Here is a 20,928-nt window from a genome sequence, read left to right as displayed (position 1 = left end):
GTTTCCATTTGAACAGAAAGCAACGATGCTGAGTCAAAACACTTAGTTCTATTATCCATCAAACCTGTCTAAAGGATAGCAGTGTATTATGGCCTAACATCATCGTACGGGCAACAGTATACGGTTATTCACCATAAAGTCAAAAAGCCCAGCTCAGCACAAACCTCCCAACTCATCAGATTTTATTAAGAGCACTGAGAGTGTTTCCCCTGAGACAGAAACGGGATTTTACCCTTCTCTCTGCAGTTGAGATTCTTTTGATTTTTTTTGGGGGGGGGGGCCTTCAAGAGCAGTTTTTAAGTCTTTCTGCTCAAAGGAAGTCTGGATTCTGATTCATCTCCGAGCCAAAAACTACACAATGCTGGGAGAACAAACCACTTGAAGGTAACGGGCGCACACTTTCGTTCAAACATATTTGCTAGAAGTGACCACATCCACACGCTTGTTCAGTAGAGTCCTGAGGAGAAGCACAACATTTACACTGCGCAGTGTTTTAAATGAAGTCAGTCCCATGACCTGTGTCACATGTCGTCCCTTCTCGCTCCCATTTGTCAAGTCCCACTCTACCACATTTTGTCCATGGAATGCATAAATGGGAAAAAATGCTTGAAACAAAGACACCCACACAAACAGACTAAAAGATAAATATAGTTTCCCCATACTCTCAACACACACACACACACACAATCCCGTACACATAAAGACCTCTGAGCCAGCAGAGCGATAAGATTAGAGGAAGTACGTGGGTGTGAAATAGCTGTGGTGTGGGACTTTCTGGATTCACACAATCTACACTGACTGCAGGCCCTGCTTTTTATTAGAGTTCAAGCTGATGGGAATACACAGGCGCTGATGACACCCACACACGTATTCTGCAATTCTGGGTCTAAAACTGCACAGACGCAGTATTTACACATGGATTAAACAAGCACTCATCCTAAACAGTCTGCAAATTCAGACATAACCATTTGTACTCATGCTTACACACCAGGAGATTCTTCACGTAATGTAAGTTTGGAGACTAAACACTGCTGTGATACTATCAGCTTGATTATAAGTCACTACAATATATCACATCATGTAAAGATCAGTTTCCTTAAATACAGCAAGCAAAGAAGCTAGAGAGGCTGAGGTTGGTCTCGAGGCAGTAACCCTGAGGTTGTGACTTCTGCTCTGGTGCAAACAAAGCCAAACCCAGGACCATCACTGGGTCCATTAACAAAGCCCATGGCCTGACAAGGCTTTCTTTGTTTCATAATTAATGCAAATGTAATAACCGTGACATTGACCATTGGGCGGTCCGTACATCAGCATCTCTGACAGATGAAAATGAACGCTGCCATTCATCATTACACAGGGCTAATGGACCCCATAAGACTGAATTATTAAGCACAACACAAGAGACCTTTGTGCCAGATTAATGGAAGCATACAGAACACCACATTTATTACAGTGATGTACTCCAGTCAGTGTGTTATCACTTTAATTGTCTGCCATACAGGAGGCTACAGCTTCAAATTATTGGGTTAAGTGAGCAAAGCTGCCTTTGTGTTGCTGGTGTTAACAAATGTGTTGTGTGTAAACTTCTCACTGTGCTATCTCAATCCTCTCTCTCATTCTGTCTGCAAGTATCTAGGTTTCTGCCTCGGCACATCAAAGACTCACAAATGTCATCACATCTGATAGAGCACAGACACATCACTTTCTGCATAGATGCTATGCATTATAAATAGAAAAAAAAAACACTTGTCCTGTTTTGTTTGTTTCAGAATGTAGTTGGTCTCCAGTTAGTTTGATGTGCTTTCTGAAAGCTGCTCCTAGACGGACGGAGAACAAGACAGAGCGGGGCTAAGAGAGGTAAAGAGAGGTAAAGAGAGAATTTATTCAATCAATCTTACTCACAGAAGAACAGCACTTTGTGGTGTATTTCAGGGAAAGAGGGAAAAGAGGCAGGATGTGGTGGGTTAGAAACAGACTTGAGGAGGAGAAATAGTCAGAGATAGAAGATAAACAAGTAAAGGATTATTTTTCAATATATTGTCATTGAATCCTTCTGATCAGTGAGGAAAGCATTACTAAATATTATGTAGTTTTAATTTTCTTCATGATGAATAACATTATTTATTATATTATTTCTTATCTTATCACAATAATTACTCACATGGGTGTAATTAAAAAGCCAAGTGGTCTCAAATTTCCCTCTACAGCATGGAGATTGGAGTCATTTTTGACTTTCCAGGCACTGCTGAGAGTGAAAGCTGTGATCAGAAATAGCAGCTGTTCCCTATACATGTCAATAAAAGCCAACCAAGTAGCAGAATAGCAAGTTGTGCTGGGAAAGCCCTCAAAACAATGGACTGAAAAAAAGGTTTCTGAACTCAGCTCTCAGAACCAAGGTCCACAGGCTATTGATTGTGTATTTGTTTATTTGGTTAGAAGGGTGCCCTGCGATCACGTTTCCCTAATCGAGGCAGATAACAGAAAGAAATACGATGCTGCATAAATTAGGCTGCATGATGCTACCCTTCTACTGAATTTCACATCATAATGCCCCAGTAATTAGATTTGGTGTATTGTGCATTAGGCCTTGTTTAGGAAAGAAAAGGAATACAGACTGGCTATTAGTGACAAAGGGTAACATGACGACGGGGGGGGGGGCGTTCCTGTAATTTAAAAGGATTCGCCACATGATTTAAACCATGAAGACTTGACAAAGACTGTCAAGACTGTATCTCATCACTATCATGCCCTTTATCTAAAATATTGTAAGTCTTCACTGTTCAAAAATCTTTTTCACAGGGGGAGAGAAGTCATAATCCTTTCAGATCCACTACAGACATGCGGCTTTGAGAAGTGACCTTGATCAATCTAAACAACCATTGCAGAAAATGAAAATGAAAATGATGCAGAAAATGAATCACTTATTCGTTGCATTACAACAAATGATGCAGACTGGTTTAATTATATTAGTTAGTATTCAGTACTTGTAGAGCAGCTTACTGAGCTGTCTGTCATTCTTGGATGTCATCCAAAGCAACATCTATAGTGTAAATTAAGACGGTGGGCGAGGAGACTATCATTTAAACTGGAGAATTAGTTTTATGGTTATGTTCTTCAGTGCTGGTTCTCTAGGACGTCGCTGGACTAATGTGAATTCAGACACTCTTCTAATGGGACCCATTACAACCGACACTGCAAGAACTATTCATTTTTTATGAGAACTGTAGATCTATTGGCGCCTTGTATCAGGGGCATTCACTGCAGGATTCAGTGATTGTGTAAGTTTAAGGAATGGTTTGGCCTTTTGGGGATGATGGATCTTGAAGTGGGGTCTGGGGACTTCCAGGGATCCTTTAGAGGGTTTCCAGATACCCAGTAGCAGGCTGGAACTGAGAGTACTGTACTTAAGTACAACTTTGAGGTACTTGAACTTGGCTATTTTCATTTTGTGGAATTTTTACCTTTTACTAAGCAGCATTTATGTGACAGTTTTAGTTGTTAGACTTCTTTACAGATTAAGATGTTACACATTACACATCATCTTAAAAATATGAGGCATACTGTTGCAGATTTTTCTACCAACCTGCACACAAACTAGTGACCTAGTTAATTAGCTCCACTACTACTAACTACAACAGAAAAATGCTACTTACACATTAATGCATCAACAGTTATAATCTAATACACATTTTTTAACACTTACAGGGACTATTTTCTTGCACTATGAGTACTTTTACATATATTTCTGATAGGTAAAGCATTTTGGTAAAAACACTTGCCTACTTTCACTTAAGTTACATTTCTAATGCTAGATTATCTATATTTATACCTATATTGTAGTATTGCTACTTTTATTTAAGTGAAGTACAACTATACTTCCTCCACTACTGCAGAATGAGGACTAGTTTATCTTATCAGTTCACAGTATATGAATTTCTTACTCTCTCCTATGTGGTTCTCACCCCTCCACGTACCTGTACGTGACTCTCTACTGAATCTCACAGCATAAGTGAGGGGGCTCTGCAGCAAACTTTGCAATCATCTTAGAGGAGGTTGTTGATATTATATAGTTAGTTGGGGGTCACAAGCCACTTGGGCAGGACAGTGCAGGGCAGAATGAACGTGACAATGTCAACTAATGGGGACCATATATGGGTTGCACTGCTATAAGGACAAGCTAGGAAACTGATAAAAATTCTTCACGTAATAATGATGTAAGATTATTCATGATTGTCATCATTGCTCCCTCCAGACATTGATGCTGCTCCACTCTCCCCACTATCGCCCATACACAGCAGACAGGTCGTCCTCAACTGAGGGGCACCTGCTGTCCCGCTCCGCGCCGCAGTGGCTGTGAGAACACGATACGTGCACAGCTGGAAGGAAAGGCAGACCTGTAACACATTATATACTTCAATATTACAACATCACGCGCACGGGAGACAGCAACGCGCATTACTTTCAATCCCGGGAAATCCAGACATGATGCCCAGTCTGCCGGGCGGTGGCAGGACAACGTGCGGGACAACTGGCACCCTTTTGTCGGCATGTCTGGTTTCCGCTTGTCAAGCCCTCCGGAGCTGCGGGGAGGTCCAGTGCGGCGATGGCCAGCAGTGCTGTCCGCCCATCGTCACCGGGAACGGCAGTACAAGCTCCACGGTGCGCTGCTGCAAGCTGCCCATCCACATTTTCTTCGACAACGTAGGCTGGTTTACGCGGAAGCTGTCGGGCATCCTCATCCTGTTACTGCTGTTTGCCATGGGCTACTTCATCCAGCGGATCATCTGCCCACGGCCCCGCCGGCACCCGCACCACGACCGCAGCGAGGAGCCCTCCCTCTTTCACGGGCACGCATCGGCGTCCCAGGACTCCCTGCTGGACCGGTACCCAGAGTACAGCCTCGGGGACTTCACCTCTCCGAACCTGCCAGCCTACGACGAGGTCAAATATTTACCCACGTATGAGGAAAGCATGCAGGAGATGCACAGAGACCGATCTGATGATAACTTGCTGTCGGAAATTGAGACGGGCGGTCAGGGAAGAGTGAGAGCAGCAGGACCGAGGGCTGGAGACCAGAGGCGGGATGTCCTGGAGGTGTCAGGACCGCAACACAGCCCAAGGACATCTCGAAACTCTGTCTGACGGAAAACAGACTGGGCAAAGCTACAGAGACAATATAGTATTCTTATTTTAATATCATCAGGGTAATTATCTTGCAGAGGAACAAACTCAAGTGCAATTATAATCCTGAATGTTAAGAATAAAGCAGGAGGCTGAGAATATGTACGTGTTTTGTAAGATTATAGGGGATTACTCGCCTTTTGTATGCAAATAACCGCTTGGGTTAAAGTGAAGGAGATTATAAAGTAAGCGAAGGCGGCTGAAATTGGCGCTCTTTGTGTTGGGGATAGCTAATTTGGCTCCGGTACAATCGCATTAAGTTTTACTTCAGAACCTCAATTTTAAGTGGCACCGTGAAACAGTTTTTCTTCTGTCAAAATCTCGTCCTTTCTTACTCATAATGTTAAATATTCTGCTGGACCTGAAAGACCTCCTGTTCTTTTTTCTTTTTTTTGTTCTTCTTTATTGAATTTGCATCCAAAAGGAAGAATATTTAGATTTCTTTTTATCAGTAACCTGAAATGTGGGCTGAAAGTGGGAGTGAAGGGATGAATATCAATTTTAATACTTTCTGAGGCACACATTTTTATCAGCCAACTTTAGAGCCAGTTAATTTATGCATTATCAGCATGAAAGCAATATTCTCATGCACATGCACATACACACACTGGGAGCTGACAGATGAGCATTTTATCAGTGAGCCATGTCTGATATGTCTACTGCAAAAGCTGAAGCCACAGCAGATGCCTGCAATTTAGAAAAAAAAGAAAATGCTCTGATCCTGGGAGCCTTGCTGCCTGAGGCTACATGTATCAGTGTCTCCCAGGTTCTGAATTCTGGAAAAACAATGGCAGAGATTACAGCTGGCATACTGATATGGTGTAAGCTGCCAAGAAACAAAGTTGTATTTTGATGATACCATGTCAGACGAGATCACAACTGCTGCCCCAAGCATAACTAACGCAGTACAGCTCAGACCAAGCAAAGGAAAAGACAAAGGGACATCTAACAGGAAACAATGGTGAGACAGAGACAGAGGCAGTCATTTGTTTGTCATGGGAGAGTGGCTTGAAGATGCAGACTGAAAATATGTTCAGATCTACTTGTATGTTGACCATAAGTGTGTAACTAAGAGGAATCTTTTTTGCTGCTATAAATCGAAAACCAGACTGACACTGAACACACCTCATTACATAAGACCTGTTTACTTGGATTAAAGCATATACAGTATATTTGCCATTAACTGTCCATTAAAAAGTCTCAATATAATATTGAAAAGTTTGTCAGTAATGTCTAATTTGTCATTAGACATTACTTTAATTTGGCAGTAACTGGGGTGTGTGGTAAACAGTCACACCATATCCTCTCTCCAGCCAGAAATGCTGGCACGAGAATCTCCTTTAGTGATGCAAGTAACAATTACTTTCATTACTGAATAACATGGTAATTATCATCACAATTCACTGACTAATCCTTTGGACTATAAAAAAAAACCATAGAATAGTAAAAAATGTCCATAATAGATTCCCAGAGCCAAAGATGACGTCTTCAAAGTAATTTTGTCTGACCAACAGTTCAAAACATTAGAGAGGATGGATCAAGTGATTTTTTTGGCAATTTATGACTCAAACGATTAATTGATTATCAAAACAGTTGCAAACAAACCAATTTATGTAACTGCTGTGAATGGGAAATGTAGTTAGTATTTATTATTATTCTTTAATGGTGCATAAGCAGGTACATAGCACTCAGTGACCCTCACCTCATTAAAATTTACTAAACTGATTTATCAGAGAAGCTCCAGGGTGGTTATCTGCCATCAGAAAGACCAAAGCATACTCATTATGACAATATAATACCAGGAAGTATATCAAAGCATTCTTATTCACCACAATAAATACAACTTCCATTTCTGTTAAATGTTTAGCTATTAAAATATAGAAGAAGCTGTTGCCAAAGCATCTGTATCCACAAAACTAGACTTTACAATTACAGACCTCAAGCTCCTCTAATGCTCCTGACACTAAAAGTCTGAGTGTGACTGTGGTGACTTGTGCAATCCAATACTGTCAGATCATGAGAGCCAATAGTCAACACTGATGGCTTTCCTTTCCAGAGGGAAATTTGCGGGTGGGTGGAGTTTCCACTTAAAAGCATTAAATCCATGCTGAAACCCTACTGATGGGTAGATGAGGTGGAGTATGTGACCCTTAGATGCATGAAGCCATGTATGAGAACTACTCAATCCATTAGAGGTGTGAATGTTGCATTTCACTCTCTCCTCAATAGTCATTGTAGTTCATTGTGAACAAGCTCCCATATGCATGCTGCAACAGCGAGTTTGAGAGCAAAGGGCAAAAGCAGTCTGCTACATTTCCCAGCATTAAACTTTAATCACATAATGTAAAGCTGGGACATTCCCTGGCAGGGAAGAGGACACTGATATAGTTTTTTTTCTTTTCCTCAAATGCACATATTACAAATTTAAACATACTGTATGTGCACAAACATATACAGTCACAGACTGAAGAAAGCACACATGTACAAAGATAAACAAAGGATAAATACACAGTACACACACACACACACACACACACACACACAAAATGGATTTGGTGTAAGCAACACTAGAATGTGCGTCAACTGTACAGTTATATTGCTCACTGGACCAAAGAACAGATCGACTATAAAGGTCAAATCAATGAACATTATCCTACTCATAAGTTCTAGATTACATCTGGGAATTGTATTTTTGGTGGAGCTGCATTGTTTGGCCATCAATTTAATACATGAGAACTTGCAAGTCATTGGATATGTGTGGTTTAATAAAAGTAGTGTCTATTTGATATTTAGTAGTTTAAACAATATGAAATATCTACAGTGTGTTTATTGTTCAGTTACCACTGAGAGCCACAAGTCTGAAGATTGTCAGTCTAAACGTAACCTTTCTCTTTTTAATTTACAGATGAGGTATAATGAGCAAACTATCAAATTAATGATTTTTCATTACCAATCTGCAGAAAATCCTAGTCACATTATTTAAGATTGGGTTAGTAAACATTGTAAAGTTTAAGAAGGAGTATAAATACAACACAAACTTATTCCAATCCTCATGTTCAATGTGTGTGGCTACTCTCGATGGTAATGCACATGAAACCTGACTCCTCGCTGATAAGTCTTTTCATAGATGAATGGTGTTTGGTCTGGATGAGTATGGTTTATCACGCAGTGAGTAGGCTTAGAAAGAGAGTGGATGGAGGGAGTAAAATAAGAAAAAGACAGTGAGTCAGAGAGAGACTTAGGCTAAAAGTGGCTAAAAGTGCAGGGAGCCCAGGAAAAAAAAGCAACAGCAAGAGAGAATGAACCCATTGATACATTTTCCTACATCTACCGTTTTCACGATGTTTCACCATCTGTGGCCACTCACGGTTTCAGGGATTATGCCGATCACTTTCTACCGCATCTGTCCACATCATCGTGATATGGTCTAGCAGTTGTTTTTTGGAGAGCCATGAGACATCCCTCCTGGGCCACTAGAGGAGATGGATAGGCTATAATGGTCCGCTGATGCACTGGCCTTCTGCCAACCAGGGGGTGGAGCTGCATGGCAAGCAGTTGGTTTCACACCTCAGCAGAAAAGGAAATATAAGAATAACTCAAAGAGAAGCACACACTGGACTGTATTGGACTGTAAAACGCGCATGCACCCAGAAATACCTTTTGGGTCGATGTGCAAAGCTGAAAAAAACATTCCATTTCTATCATCTTTGTATAAATCCAGTGAAGCATCAAGACATTCAAGGAATATGAAAAAATAGAGAAAGCAATGCAAAAGAGCATATTTTGTCTGAATATATGCAGTATTTCCATTTGTTTTATTAACTGAAATTCTTTGTAGTGTTTACAGAGGGAAGATTTTTGATAATATAAACTTTAAAAATGTCTATCCATATAAAAACACAAAGTCAAACATCAGTGACAAAGCAAAGTCATACAGTACATTCGTGCATGACTGAACATACCAAGTTAATTTTGACAAATGGAAAAAGATAACACTCAACTCTGAACTTGACACACTGAAATCACTGAGAAGCTGATATGACAGAAAGGCCATAATGGTGCTGTTGCTGAGAGATACAGATATTCTTATCAAAAGTCAAATCATCCACCCACAGTAACAGAATGCCATCTACAACATTGTGCAAATGTTTTATATTACACAGCATATGCCAAAAGACTGTACTGTATGAGTCAAAGCCAAGTGTCATATTCTTCATGGTCTACTAATCTTCACATCTCCAAATGTTGCCTTCATATAAAAACATTTGAAGTTAATATACTTGTGACTAATGGTGGACATTGAACCTCAAGTACAGATTTCTTTTTTTACCCAAAGGCCATGTCTAACCACCTAATATTCACCAAATGTCAAAAAAACATGGGCATTGATTTCTGCAAAGTTGATGTTTTGGAGAAAGTTCTCCAGAACATTAACGTCGAGGGGCCATGCTGCTCCTCACAGAGGCATTAGCAGCTTTCTCTCTCTCTTTTGACAACTCCATCTCTATCTTCGCCTGGATTTTCTCCCAGTCCACCTCAACCTGGCAGAAAGACACAAAGATGAGATGAAATGAGTTTAGATGAGCTATTATATTTACTTATGATAAGTACGAGACTGACAATGAAAAGCAGTTTAATTAGTCGGATTACATGATAAGGTAGGGATCACGCTAGACGCCTGAAAAGTGTGGTGTGTTTTAATACTTTTCCCCCCTGATCCTGATGACACTGGCATTTTTTGAGGCACAGCCAATCCTCATTCAAGCAATCTGACTGTGAGACTAAACATCTCAATTTTTGATTAACCTCCACAGGCTCTTCTGATTGGACAGTAGAGAAAAGGTCAAGGTGACATAGAGTGTCTTAAAAGTTTGACTTTTTTCTACTGGAGGTAGAGTGTATAGGGAGTGCATAAAAAGCAAATGAGCTGAAACCCATAGAAAGCAGTTTTTAAAAGACATGATCACAGCTCAAATCAATTAATGCAGCGCCGCAGACAGGCTGTCCATACACACCCCTTCAGCGTACTGCAGGAATCTCTTATTGGTCTCCTTCCTGCCAAATTTCTGTAGGAACTTCTCCCTATAGGCCAGCACGGTGTCCACGTGGGTCTTGTGTTTGACTGCCAGCTCCAGTGCCCTGAACACAAGATGACAAGATATAGATACACATCCATCCCCTATGGACAAACAGTCCTCACCTTAACTCTTGCTCAAACCTAATTCATCTCCCAAAATGACTTGTACTGTCCCTCTCCTTCCAGCTGTACCTTCATACACAGAAACACCTGTATCGTACCTCTCCCAGTTGAAAAGGTCAACGTTGACTTGTATGGCCTGGTAGATGAGACCAGCTTGTAACAGAGTGGCCTCAGCCTCCTGGCCCTGACCACTGAACATCAGCATGTGGGCCAAAGATGACTCCTTAGATGGCTGCTCCTTTATAAAGTTGATGTACTGCACCCTAGGTAACTAAAACAAGAGAGTGAGAGGGTAAGAGACAGGGCAGAGACAAAAAAACAAGATTGTGAATGAGATAAATTATAACTAGTCTCCATGACTTAATTCTTTTGTCCGAATCATTGAAGTTTCAGTGAATTCAATTCTTTGTGTTTGTACTTGTGCTGCAAGCCCTGGCTAAAAAAAACCTGTGTAAACGACTGAATTGGCCATTAACTAATTCACTTACCTCTCCAATGGCGGCATAGGCCATCTCCGCTGTGGTCAGCTCCCTGTTTGCCATTGCCATACCAGCAAGACAGGCCCACAAAGATTGGTCCTATAGAGGAAGGCAGAGGCACCTCTAAATAACAATATCTCACCATCTGACACAATCACCTGGAGATTATCTTTGAAAATGTTTTCCTTTGTCACCATATATTTGTTTATATACACATGTATATACCATTTACTAGACATTACTCAACCTCATACTCTCAGTACATCGTAATAGCTAAGAAGCACAGTGTCAGTGACACAGTCATGGAAAAAATAAAGCGAAGAAGAGTTTGAATTACTTTGCTAGTTTTGCAGGACTTTACATATTATCTAACTTTTCCAAATGTTTTATTTGAAATACAAAACAGTTCTAGTTTGTGGTGATTAAGGATACAGCAAAGCATAGTGGGGATGGCAGATTTAAAGTAGCTTGAGGTGTATGTGTGTGTGTGTGTGTGTGTGTGTGTGTGTGTGTGTGTGTGTATGAGTGTGCACAGGGGCAGGATATGATGGTGTCTTTACAGTCCCCATTACATCCTGTCCCTATCCTGGCAGGCCTCATTATAGTCATGCTCCAAGCGATTAAGAAAACACGCATGAAAGACACAGAAACAAACACAAACATAGACATTTGCAGTACACAGTATCTATGAATGTAAACAAATGTGTCACCACTTTATTCCGTGCAGCTGCATTCATTAAAGTGAAGCCTTAACCACCAATTGGCCAACAGTTGGGCAAACTTCACACTAGAGTCACCACTCTGTAATTCCTCCTTTAATCGATGTCCATCACAAACAGCTCTAATCGGAAACCACTCCTTGAAACAATAAATAACACTGACAGCCAAACTTGATATAAAAGTTTGACTCCCTAAATGTTCCTTTGGTGTGCCTGTATCACAGTTGGATTCATACATGAAATAATCTATTATGTTATATGTTATATATTCCTGTATGTGTGTATGACTAACTATTACATGTACTAACTCCAATCAGCTGAGGGCTTACTGACAACATCAAATGTGATTCTGGGAAAAGCCACGCTGCCACCAAACTTTTACCAGAAGTAGAGGGTGGGAGGGGTCAAGGAAAAAGCTCTGACAAACCAGTGCCTCTCTCTCCATCCCTTTGGTTCCACCCTCCTCTTGCTACTAGTGTCCATTTTTTCTGGGTTGTGGTTATTGCGTCATTGCCCAAGCAAAGACGCAGTCAGTGTGCATGTGCATATGTGTGTGCAGAGTTTACACATGGATATAATGGTGTGTGTATTTATGAGTGACGTCTAGGGGGGCTAAATCCGGTAAATGGTGTCACCAGGCTAATTGAAGGCTAATTAAAGCCTGCTGGTCTGGTCTCATAAACCTGTCGACTACCTTCTCATTTCAGACTCTGTCTCTTTCTGTTATACATACATGCCTGTGAGTGATATACATACATACAAACATACATACACACGCACACACACACACGTATATATGTATAAATTCCACCTATTTGAAAGTTTAGCGATCAAAGCTAAGAAAGTGATGTGATTTTGTTTGTGAAACTAAAATGTAAAGAAACATTTCAAATGAGTATACAAACACTAAGACCAGAGGTAATAATAATATCACAGCCGATATAACTGGCATGATTAGCACACATTAATATGATATACTGATAAATTACCTTGGCGAAGCGGCAGAGGCGCAGTGCATCCTCCCAGCGTGCAGAGGTGCTGTATTCGTGAAGTAGGGCTGGGTAGGGAGGTACACTGCTGTACACCAGTGAACCGTCTCCTTGGCGTAACGTCACCTTAGTGCCAACATAGCTCAGAATGTGGGGTGCACGGCTGAACTCACTTTAAAGAGGACAAATACACACACATTAGAGTTAGACAGATTCATATAACTACATCTTCACAGTTTTGTTGTCACAGACAATCAAGCAAGGAACGCTCTCACTCTCTTGCCTGTTTGCAAGTACTGATAGTCGGAATGAAAAAAGTATAAATGCTCATGTGGGGAAAAGACTGACCATTCAATAGTAAATATACAGTTATAACTAACTACAAAATGTATTTAACCTGATAACATATAGAGGATGATGGATTGAGCTAATTAAGAACACAACAGTCAGCTTATTGACCTTGCAGTTTTTGCCAGTTAGCATATGTGTGCATGTGTGTGTGCCAAAATTTCTAATACAAAGAGTAATTTGTGGGAGCCCACCACATATACAATTTGGCTGAATTAATGAAATAACATACTGACAGTGCTGCTTTTGTAATTTGCACTGTACTTGGTCCAACCTTCCTTCCATCACAGATATCCTAAAAACTTGGACACATTCGTAAAAATGGAGCCTTTGCATTTGTTTTTAGCTCTTGCCACTTGGTATCCGGTGTTCCCCATTTGCACATTGCATAAAGACAAATTTTTAATGACTCCCATGAAAAAATATGGCGTGCCAATATATTACAGGCAAAACAATAGAAAACTTAAAAATAGCAACATAAATTCAGATTGTTTAAACATAAGCAACCTACAATTACAAAACGTGGTCCTTTTAAGAGGAAATTTAAGTATCATTCAGCATAAAAGTAAAAATGTAAAAAATAAAAGTTAACAACAGTGAGCCATAAAACCACAGAGAGGCAACAAATAAAAGAAATATATGGTAAGTACAATATGAGCACAAATCAAAACAAAACTGTGCAACCAAATGCTCAGATTAGTGCAGCAGAGACATGCAAAAGTAGTCCAGGTTGGCCTGTATAGACATGCAGGCACTCTGTCTTAGCACCTCCTGCCTTGGCTGAAGCTGAGGACTTTTGGGCAGGAAGCATTGTACAGTCTGACAGCTGCTGGCAAAAAGGAGTGCCTAAAGCACTATGTGTTGTACCTTTGGGAATGAGCTGGAAGGTGCAAAAAAGCTGCTTCTATCTCTCCTCTCAGCTCTTACTTGACATCTTTTCCTACTACTTCTCTTCCATGACTGTTTTGAGCTCACATGAAAATTGTCAGGGCACACTTGCACTCTTTGCTACTGGATGCTCGTATTTCTGGCCACCCTCTAACCTACTGCTGTCATAGTAAACCACTCATCACTCTGGTGAACAGTATCAGTAGTTTATGCTAAAATAATAATATGTAAGTGAGTGCAAAGGACTCTGAATATCTACCTGCCATCCTTTATGTACAGTGTTTTTGGAAGCAGTTCCTTGTCAGTGAAGACAGTACTTGGGTAGTACCACACTGTGAATTGGTTGTCCTGGATTCCACATAGGATGTTAGCAGCATCATTCCATGCCATACTGTGAACCATGCTTCCTATAGCATAGAACACAAATACAACAATCTCGTTCATCAAATGTTAGCTATACTTGTGTATAAAAACAATGAGAGTCACTACACTTCTTGTGAAGTGAGTTCCCTCCTCTCTGTCTCACCAATTTTGGAGATTTTGGGCTCTCGCCCAAGATGACGCACAGAGGTCAAATAAAGGTCACGGTTCTTGTCTATAAGGGCAATCTTCCTTTCGGTGGATGGGCCACACTGGTCCAGAGCTATCTCGACCACCTCCAGCTACATATAAATAGAGAGACACACACACAAGCACAAAGGTAAGAGGGAACAGTGGAGTGAATGATGGGAGGAGGACAAAAGATCAGGGAAAGAGAGGAAAAGGGGGAGAGTGGTTTGTACCGTGACCCAACAGCCTTTTTTTGCCAAGTGTGTGTGTGTGTATATGAGAGCGAGAAAGATAGAGAGACAGCGTGTGTGTGTGTGTGTGTGTGTGTGTGTGTGTGTGTTTTTGGCCAGAGCCAGCTGGCCTTGTTGCAGTGTCTTGGAGCTGTGGAGTACTGGCAGACAAAGCCATGCTGACAAACAGTAACTACTGCTACCTCTACTTCTTTTCCTTCTCTTCTAATTCTTTCCTTCTTTTTGTCTCTTTCCCTCTTAGTTTGACCTCAAAGCCCTTCCCCCATTCTCTTCCTGTGTCTTTATTGTCTCTTCTCATTCTGGATATGTGTTAGTATATTTTTAGCACAGACACACGCTCTGAAAAGACCATTTCCCTCAACTAGGTCTATTTAGATGAAACTTGTTGAATCATCAAGGGCAAAAAATAGCCACTACCTTTAGCTATAGCTTAAAGATTGCAGGAAAAAAATTCAGCATCCTCATCTACTGATTCATGTAGAAGATATGGAAAATAAGGAGTAGCATCAATCCTACAGTGCAGGCTGGGTCTAGCTAGCTCAAGTATTATAGTATAATATTTTAAGGAAAAACATTTTTGATGTAGCCCCATTTGGATGCTTACCATAACAAAACACACATGGACAAGTCACATAAAAGTGAAGCTTATGCTTTATTGTGAGAGTTTTTTCTATGTCACCTGTAATCTGACAAAATAATGTAGTTAGTTCAAAGTGTTCTATCCATTAAGAAATATGTTACTATTATTGGCACTATGCTAGCTAGCTAGGCATGCTAAGACACTTCTGCTCTGCATTTCTTGGCTCTGGGAATGCAAAAAAATGACAAAACCTTCCAATCTCTTGATACTAAGTGTCACTTTTATGGCCTGGCCACTTCAGTATTTAAAATATGCTGAAGTCTTTTCATATCAGTTGAATCAGCATGTCAGTGAAGTGAGGAGATGGAGGAAGTCTGCAGTGTGCCTTTGAGTAAAAGTCAACTTTAGGGAACTTCGAGGGAATGGAGAGACCTATGCATTCTACAATAAAAGAGGCTCTAACATTGACATAACCTTTGGTTATTATGGTTACTTTGACAAAATAAATGGTTAGTTTAAGATCAGCAAATCTCATGAACTAGTAAGAATGATAATGGTGTATGGTGTCCCACCTTATAACAGGTGTAGCAACACAGATTTGACTGAGAGAGAGGTCTATTAAGTTACAAGCTAGAGGAATGTGCCATTATATTGTACATTTTATATACCACACAAATAATATCAAAATGAATTGGTAATTGGAGCTCTAGATAACATAACCCTGTAGCTGCAATGGTTACTTGATAAACTGTTTGTGTTTCTGCCCTCAGTACAATCAATATTTCTGTTAAAAGAAGGACAAAATTAATATTTACAGAATAAATAATAAAACTTCCATAACTAGTGACTAGTAATTTCAATACTCTATAAAGCCAAAGAGTTACCCACCTTGTGGGTCAAGGGCTTCCCATCACCAAGGGCTTTCCCGGTCAGGGCATCAAAGAGAAGGATGACTGGTGGGGACAAAGAAAAAGAGTATAGTAAAAGCACAGTCCATCCTATTTTTAGCATTTTAGTAGTGACAGTGGTACTTCACCTTTTTCATCACTCTTGTCTCGGATGGCAATGGTGTCGTTACTAAGTGAGACACCTTGGGCATTTAGGATGTCGGCTCTCATACCAGGGAACTTTGGGGAGGATATCAGTCGACCCTCATAGGAGAACGTATACAACCCTGCTCCATCCACAAGCAGAAAGTGTCTGGGTGGGGGAGGCATGTGTGTGAGAGCAGAGTAAGTGTATTGTATATGATTTTCATTGTGAGTGAGTGGGACAGGATGAGGAGGGAAGAGAAAGAGCAAGGAGGGAGATGAAATAGATCAAATGTTAAAAAGTAAAAGAATGGGATGATGACATTTAATAAACTGGTACAAGCAAGTAATTTAAACATGTATTATACATTAACACAGCATTAACTTACTCAGCAAGACTCATTGAACTCAACTGTGATTACAGAGTGGCCAGTAATCTATTTAGCTTTATGCTGAGTGTCAGCAACACTGCACTGAAGTACTGCACAAGAGCTTCTCCATATTAATCTAATTTCCCCCCGTGATTTCACTCTCAGCCTTATTGTATGACAGGACAGGTTAAGCTAGAACACAGCGCCTGTGTGTGTGTGTGTGTATGTGTGTATGCGTTTGTGTGTGTGTGCTTGGTTGGCTGCTTGATGAATGGTCAGTGCGGAGTAATGAGGCATTAGAGAAGCCGATAGCCGATCCAACCGCCTTTTCTCTCACTTGTAGCACTGCTTCTGGAAAAAAGACTCACTTCTCCGCTTGCAGGATGAGGCTTACTGTTCCCTCCTTCAGGTCAAAGATGAGGGGAGTATTCCAATTTCTTGAGCTGCCATATAAAAAAGCGCACAAACACACACAGCAAAATTAGTGAAAACATAGACATTTAATAACAAAGTGCTACATCTGGAATAAGTGCAAAGGTGGGAAGACCACAGAAATAAGACCAAGAACAGAAAGAGTTTTCAATTAAGTTAAAAAATATAAATGGAATACCAATGACAGGAGAGGAGGTACATTTACAGAAAGCGCATGAAGAGTGTAGCGATAGACAAGGACTTACACAAACAATCATTTCATATACAGTAAAGAAAAAAAGCCCTGACAAAGACTTTCCACAGACTCTTACAGTCCTCTTGCCATTTGTAGCAACTGTAGAGGTTGTCTGTGTTCTTGACATGTCAATAATGTGTAGAAGTAGAAATTACCACTTAAATTAGCTTACATTCAAAACACACAAAGAGGTCATCTGATAACAGTAGCCTAGTAAGAATCCGCATCTTAATAGGATGTGTTTGGTTTTAGATTTTTTTCCACCAGGACGTTTTTGTTAGTCACAAATTTTCAAGACTTATCTGACTACACAGCATGGAATCTTAACATTATCAGCAGGATTTGGTCAGTAAAAGTAAAAGATGAGCATGTGTTGCAAAAAACTCCAACATGAGGAAAATACCGAGGTCATTAGATAAGACACGTTAGTCCTGTGTGAATAGGGGATGAGAAGGACCAGAGGAGACAAGAAAAGGAGGAGTGGGCTACTGACTTGTATACGTAACACTGGAGGGAAGTAGCAACCACCAGGTGACCGTATGCCAGTGAGGCTTTGATGACTCGATCTCTAAACTCCAATACGTCCACTGCGTCGTTCATCACATTCCTCACCTGAGAAAAAAGAAGGAAAGGAGAAGAGGGCAAAAAGATGAGTTAAGTGAAAAAAAACACGAGTAGGGATGAATCAAGTTCTCAGAAATTACTGAGCAGGCATAAACTTCATACTACTGAGCAAACACTTACTCAAGCAACAAAGGGGAGACACTGGCTTCACTAACAGAGGCTTGAACACAGTCACGTACAGAGTGGAGCGTATTTATTCTTAATATACACAGGAAACAGTCTACAGTATGTCCAAGTATACGTAGGGCAACTGTGGTCAGAGAAAGACGTTTTTACTGTTTGAAGTGTGTGCGAGCAGTGGTTGGTACTCATTTTTTCACCTGCATAGATAAATACTTCCTTCCAGCTCTCTCTGTAAATGAATGAAAGGGCCTTTTCCAGCACCAGGTGAAAGGTGGGGTTATTTTTACAGCTTTACAAATCTTCCTCCTCTGCTCCCTCCAGCAAGCCAAATTTACATGCAACACAACCAGGAATAAAAAACATTTGACCGCAAGGTGGTAAATTTAGCTGGCTGATTCACAAACCACTGGCAGATGTGCACTTTTAAAAGGAGAGGGGGAGGAGGGAGACAGTCAAGCGCCTGCAAGGCTGAAAATAAATGGCTGATGACCCAACTTTGTTTGGTTTACACAAACTGCACTTGGTAAAGATGTGTATGGCAAATGTGTGTGTTGGTACACATGCATGTGCATGACCTTGTTTCTGTTGGTGTGCATGTGTATCCCTGTCTGAAAGTATACAAGTGTGTGTGTATATGTACATTAGGGTGTGTTAACCGCATTTAAACACTACCTTGTGGTTAGCATGAGTTTAAACACTAAAGAATGGTGGAGCAAGGGAGGCAGCTAGACAGGCTGGTCATTGTCATTGCAGGGCTGCACACTGGCACACTGGGAGGGTCCTACTATACAACGAGCCAAGGCCTGGAAAGCATTTGCTTCTCTACATAGCATACTCACTCATCTCTTTACATTCTGCCTATGGCATTGCAGTACTTATCAATTTTCTTGTTATGTTGATTTAACAAAACTTGGCTCTGTTAATGTCTGGTGAAAATCTATTTGCTCACATACACACAGATTTTCAGTGATCTTTGTTATCCTTTCTTTGAAATCCTTAAAGACACATTTAACATGTATAAATTTAACTCTTGGGACAGACCAGGAATTAAGATGGGCTTCCAGTATTATTGTAAACGATGAAATGAGACAGCAAATGAGACAAAGCTAAACTGACTTTCTTTATTTAAGGTTTAAGGCTGAAAAAGAGCAGACACTTAAATATGGATATGTGAGTGTGTGTGAGTGTGTCTTTCTCTTTCTACCTGCATGGTTCTCCTCTTGGTAAGGGTGATCACAAAGTTCTTCCACTCCCAGTGCTGCTCCACCACATGGGCAAAGATGACATGCCCATTGCCGCAGGCCCCAGCCAGCTGGGTACCGTCTGCAGACCAGGCCAAGGTGAACACACTGCCTGTGTTGGGCTTCTCCAATGCATAGGACCACTGGAGGGAGGGGGCAAGGGGAGGAGACAGAGAAGAGAGGGAGAGAGAACAGTGTGGTTAATGGCTACAGATCTTTGTCTACAATCTTAAACAATTACCTGGGGGGAAGCTTAGGAACTAGAAACAATGAGAAGTTTAGAGAGGAGAAGCAGTGACAGCATATGAGTGAGTGTGTGTGTGTGTGTGTGTGTGTGTGTGCACATAATGTAAACTCTGCTAGAAAGACATGGGCCCAGTCAGTCAGTCATTGAGCTGTGATGACCTGTGAGAACTGTAAGACACTGAAGGAGTGCTCAGCCCTGCCAAGTCCAGCACTCGCGCTCGTAAACATACACTCTGCTATCCTCATCTATTACATACACGGGGGGCAGGGGTACAGGGAGGAAAAGGGAGGGTTACACATGAGCCCCCAAACTGAAGCCAAAAGCTGATTAACAAGACCTCTCCCTTCTTTTTTATAAGAAAAGGTTTAAAAGAGGTAGAGCCTGAGAAGGAGGGGGAGAAAGATAGAGAGGCAAAGAGAGACTAACAGACACAAAGTAATAGACCGCTGTGCTGCATCAGCCAGACCCTGCACTGACTCTGATAGTCAGTGATGGTGAAAGACACAACTGAGAGCTATGCAGCCCTTTACAGTATTTAAGACAAGAATACCTCTTCCATCTTTCCCTGTTTCCCTAAAGTATGCCCTCTCTCTATATAACCCCTTTATTTTTTTTGTCTGTTTCCAGTACTTTTTCCTTCTCCTGCTATTGTCTTTCCACACTCCTGTCCCTGAAGTCTTCTGTGGAGTATCACAACAGAGAAGCAATTTTCGTGCTTTGATTCAATATGAATCAGTTGAGACAGTCTGGATCTGCCAGCGGATTAAAGTTTTCCGATTTGTTCATTTCCCACACAATCTCTCATAAGGACAGGCAGATTACCAGGGTAAGTTACACTAAACAAGTACAAATATTATTTGCTTTTGCCCACTGTAGACACCTGGCATCTTTTTTGTTATAACTAGGGTTGATTTTCTCACACAACACCCCCATCCACCATCAACTTCAAACTTCCTCATCCTCCCCCAGGACTCCTTCTTGCCTTCGGTGCAAGTGGCTGACTGATCTGCGCTGAGCTAAGGGTTTCTCTGCTGTGATTCTCTAAACAAATACATCCATTCACACTGTAAACTGCTTATGAAGGGAGAAAATTGCTAATGTTAGCCTAGCGCTGCCTGCTTGCCTGTGCTGGAGAGACAAGTGTGGTGCAACAGGCCAAGTGCTGCGGTGAAGCATGGAGAAAAGGCCTCAGTGTGTTCGCTGCCTCATACACATGCAGCTGCGGGATGTGAGGTGTGGCGTTATTTCCTCTCCGTTGCCTTTGACAGGTCTAGAGGTAACAGTCGGCAGGCTACAGGTTACAGGCCTGCTGCTTTGATCTCTCTCCCTCTCCTGGTCTGTCTGTCGGCCTTATACACACACTGCTCAGCTGGTTTTGGTTTTTCAGCACCCTCCCAGCAGTTAATGTCATATCAGGACCCAAAATAGTTGCGGGAAATA

General features: G+C 41.1%; 2 protein-coding genes across 3 annotated transcripts in view; one reads left to right on the top strand and one right to left on the bottom strand.

Annotated features, from left to right (window-relative positions):
- Positions 1-4,307: 4,307 nt before the first annotated feature.
- On the top strand, positions 4,308-5,280 carry cunh3orf80 (chromosome unknown C3orf80 homolog). Its single transcript, XM_022769734.1, has one exon. It carries the CDS (start codon positions 4,483-4,485, stop codon positions 5,140-5,142), a length of 660 nt encoding a protein of 219 aa, XP_022625455.1. The 5' UTR covers positions 4,308-4,482; the 3' UTR covers positions 5,143-5,280.
- Positions 5,281-8,977: 3,697 nt separating this feature from the next.
- ift80 (intraflagellar transport 80) overlaps positions 8,978-20,928 on the bottom strand; it is a 35,664-nt gene continuing 23,713 nt past the window's right edge. For both annotated transcript variants that reach the window (XM_022769725.1, XM_022769726.1), the window contains exons 9-20: positions 19,205-19,384; positions 17,747-17,865; positions 16,955-17,029; positions 16,221-16,384; positions 16,073-16,137; positions 14,331-14,466; positions 14,064-14,211; positions 12,569-12,740; positions 10,870-10,959; positions 10,480-10,652; positions 10,197-10,320; positions 8,978-9,722 (exon numbers count right to left, since the gene is read on the bottom strand). In XM_022769725.1, coding sequence (XP_022625446.1) covers positions 9,612-9,722; positions 10,197-10,320; positions 10,480-10,652; positions 10,870-10,959; positions 12,569-12,740; positions 14,064-14,211; positions 14,331-14,466; positions 16,073-16,137; positions 16,221-16,384; positions 16,955-17,029; positions 17,747-17,865; positions 19,205-19,384 — 1,557 coding nt within the window. In that variant the 3' untranslated portion in view covers positions 8,978-9,611. The remainder of the gene's footprint in view (positions 9,723-10,196; positions 10,321-10,479; positions 10,653-10,869; positions 10,960-12,568; positions 12,741-14,063; positions 14,212-14,330; positions 14,467-16,072; positions 16,138-16,220; positions 16,385-16,954; positions 17,030-17,746; positions 17,866-19,204; positions 19,385-20,928) is intronic.

The sequence above is a fragment of the Seriola dumerili genome, unplaced genomic scaffold (genome assembly GCF_002260705.1).
Source record: "Seriola dumerili isolate Sdu_G_001 unplaced genomic scaffold, Sdu_1.0 BDQW01004516.1, whole genome shotgun sequence".
NCBI classification, from domain to species: Eukaryota; Metazoa; Chordata; class Actinopteri; order Carangiformes; family Carangidae; genus Seriola; species Seriola dumerili.
The sequence above is the reverse complement of the archived record's forward strand: the minus strand, read 5'-3'. Positions and strand labels throughout refer to the sequence as shown.

What these genes read in the sequence shown, in the direction of transcription:
- cunh3orf80 (XM_022769734.1), top strand. Translation starts at nt 4,483, where the DNA reads ATGATGCCCAGTCTGCCGGGCGGTGGCAGGACAACGTGCGGGACAACT.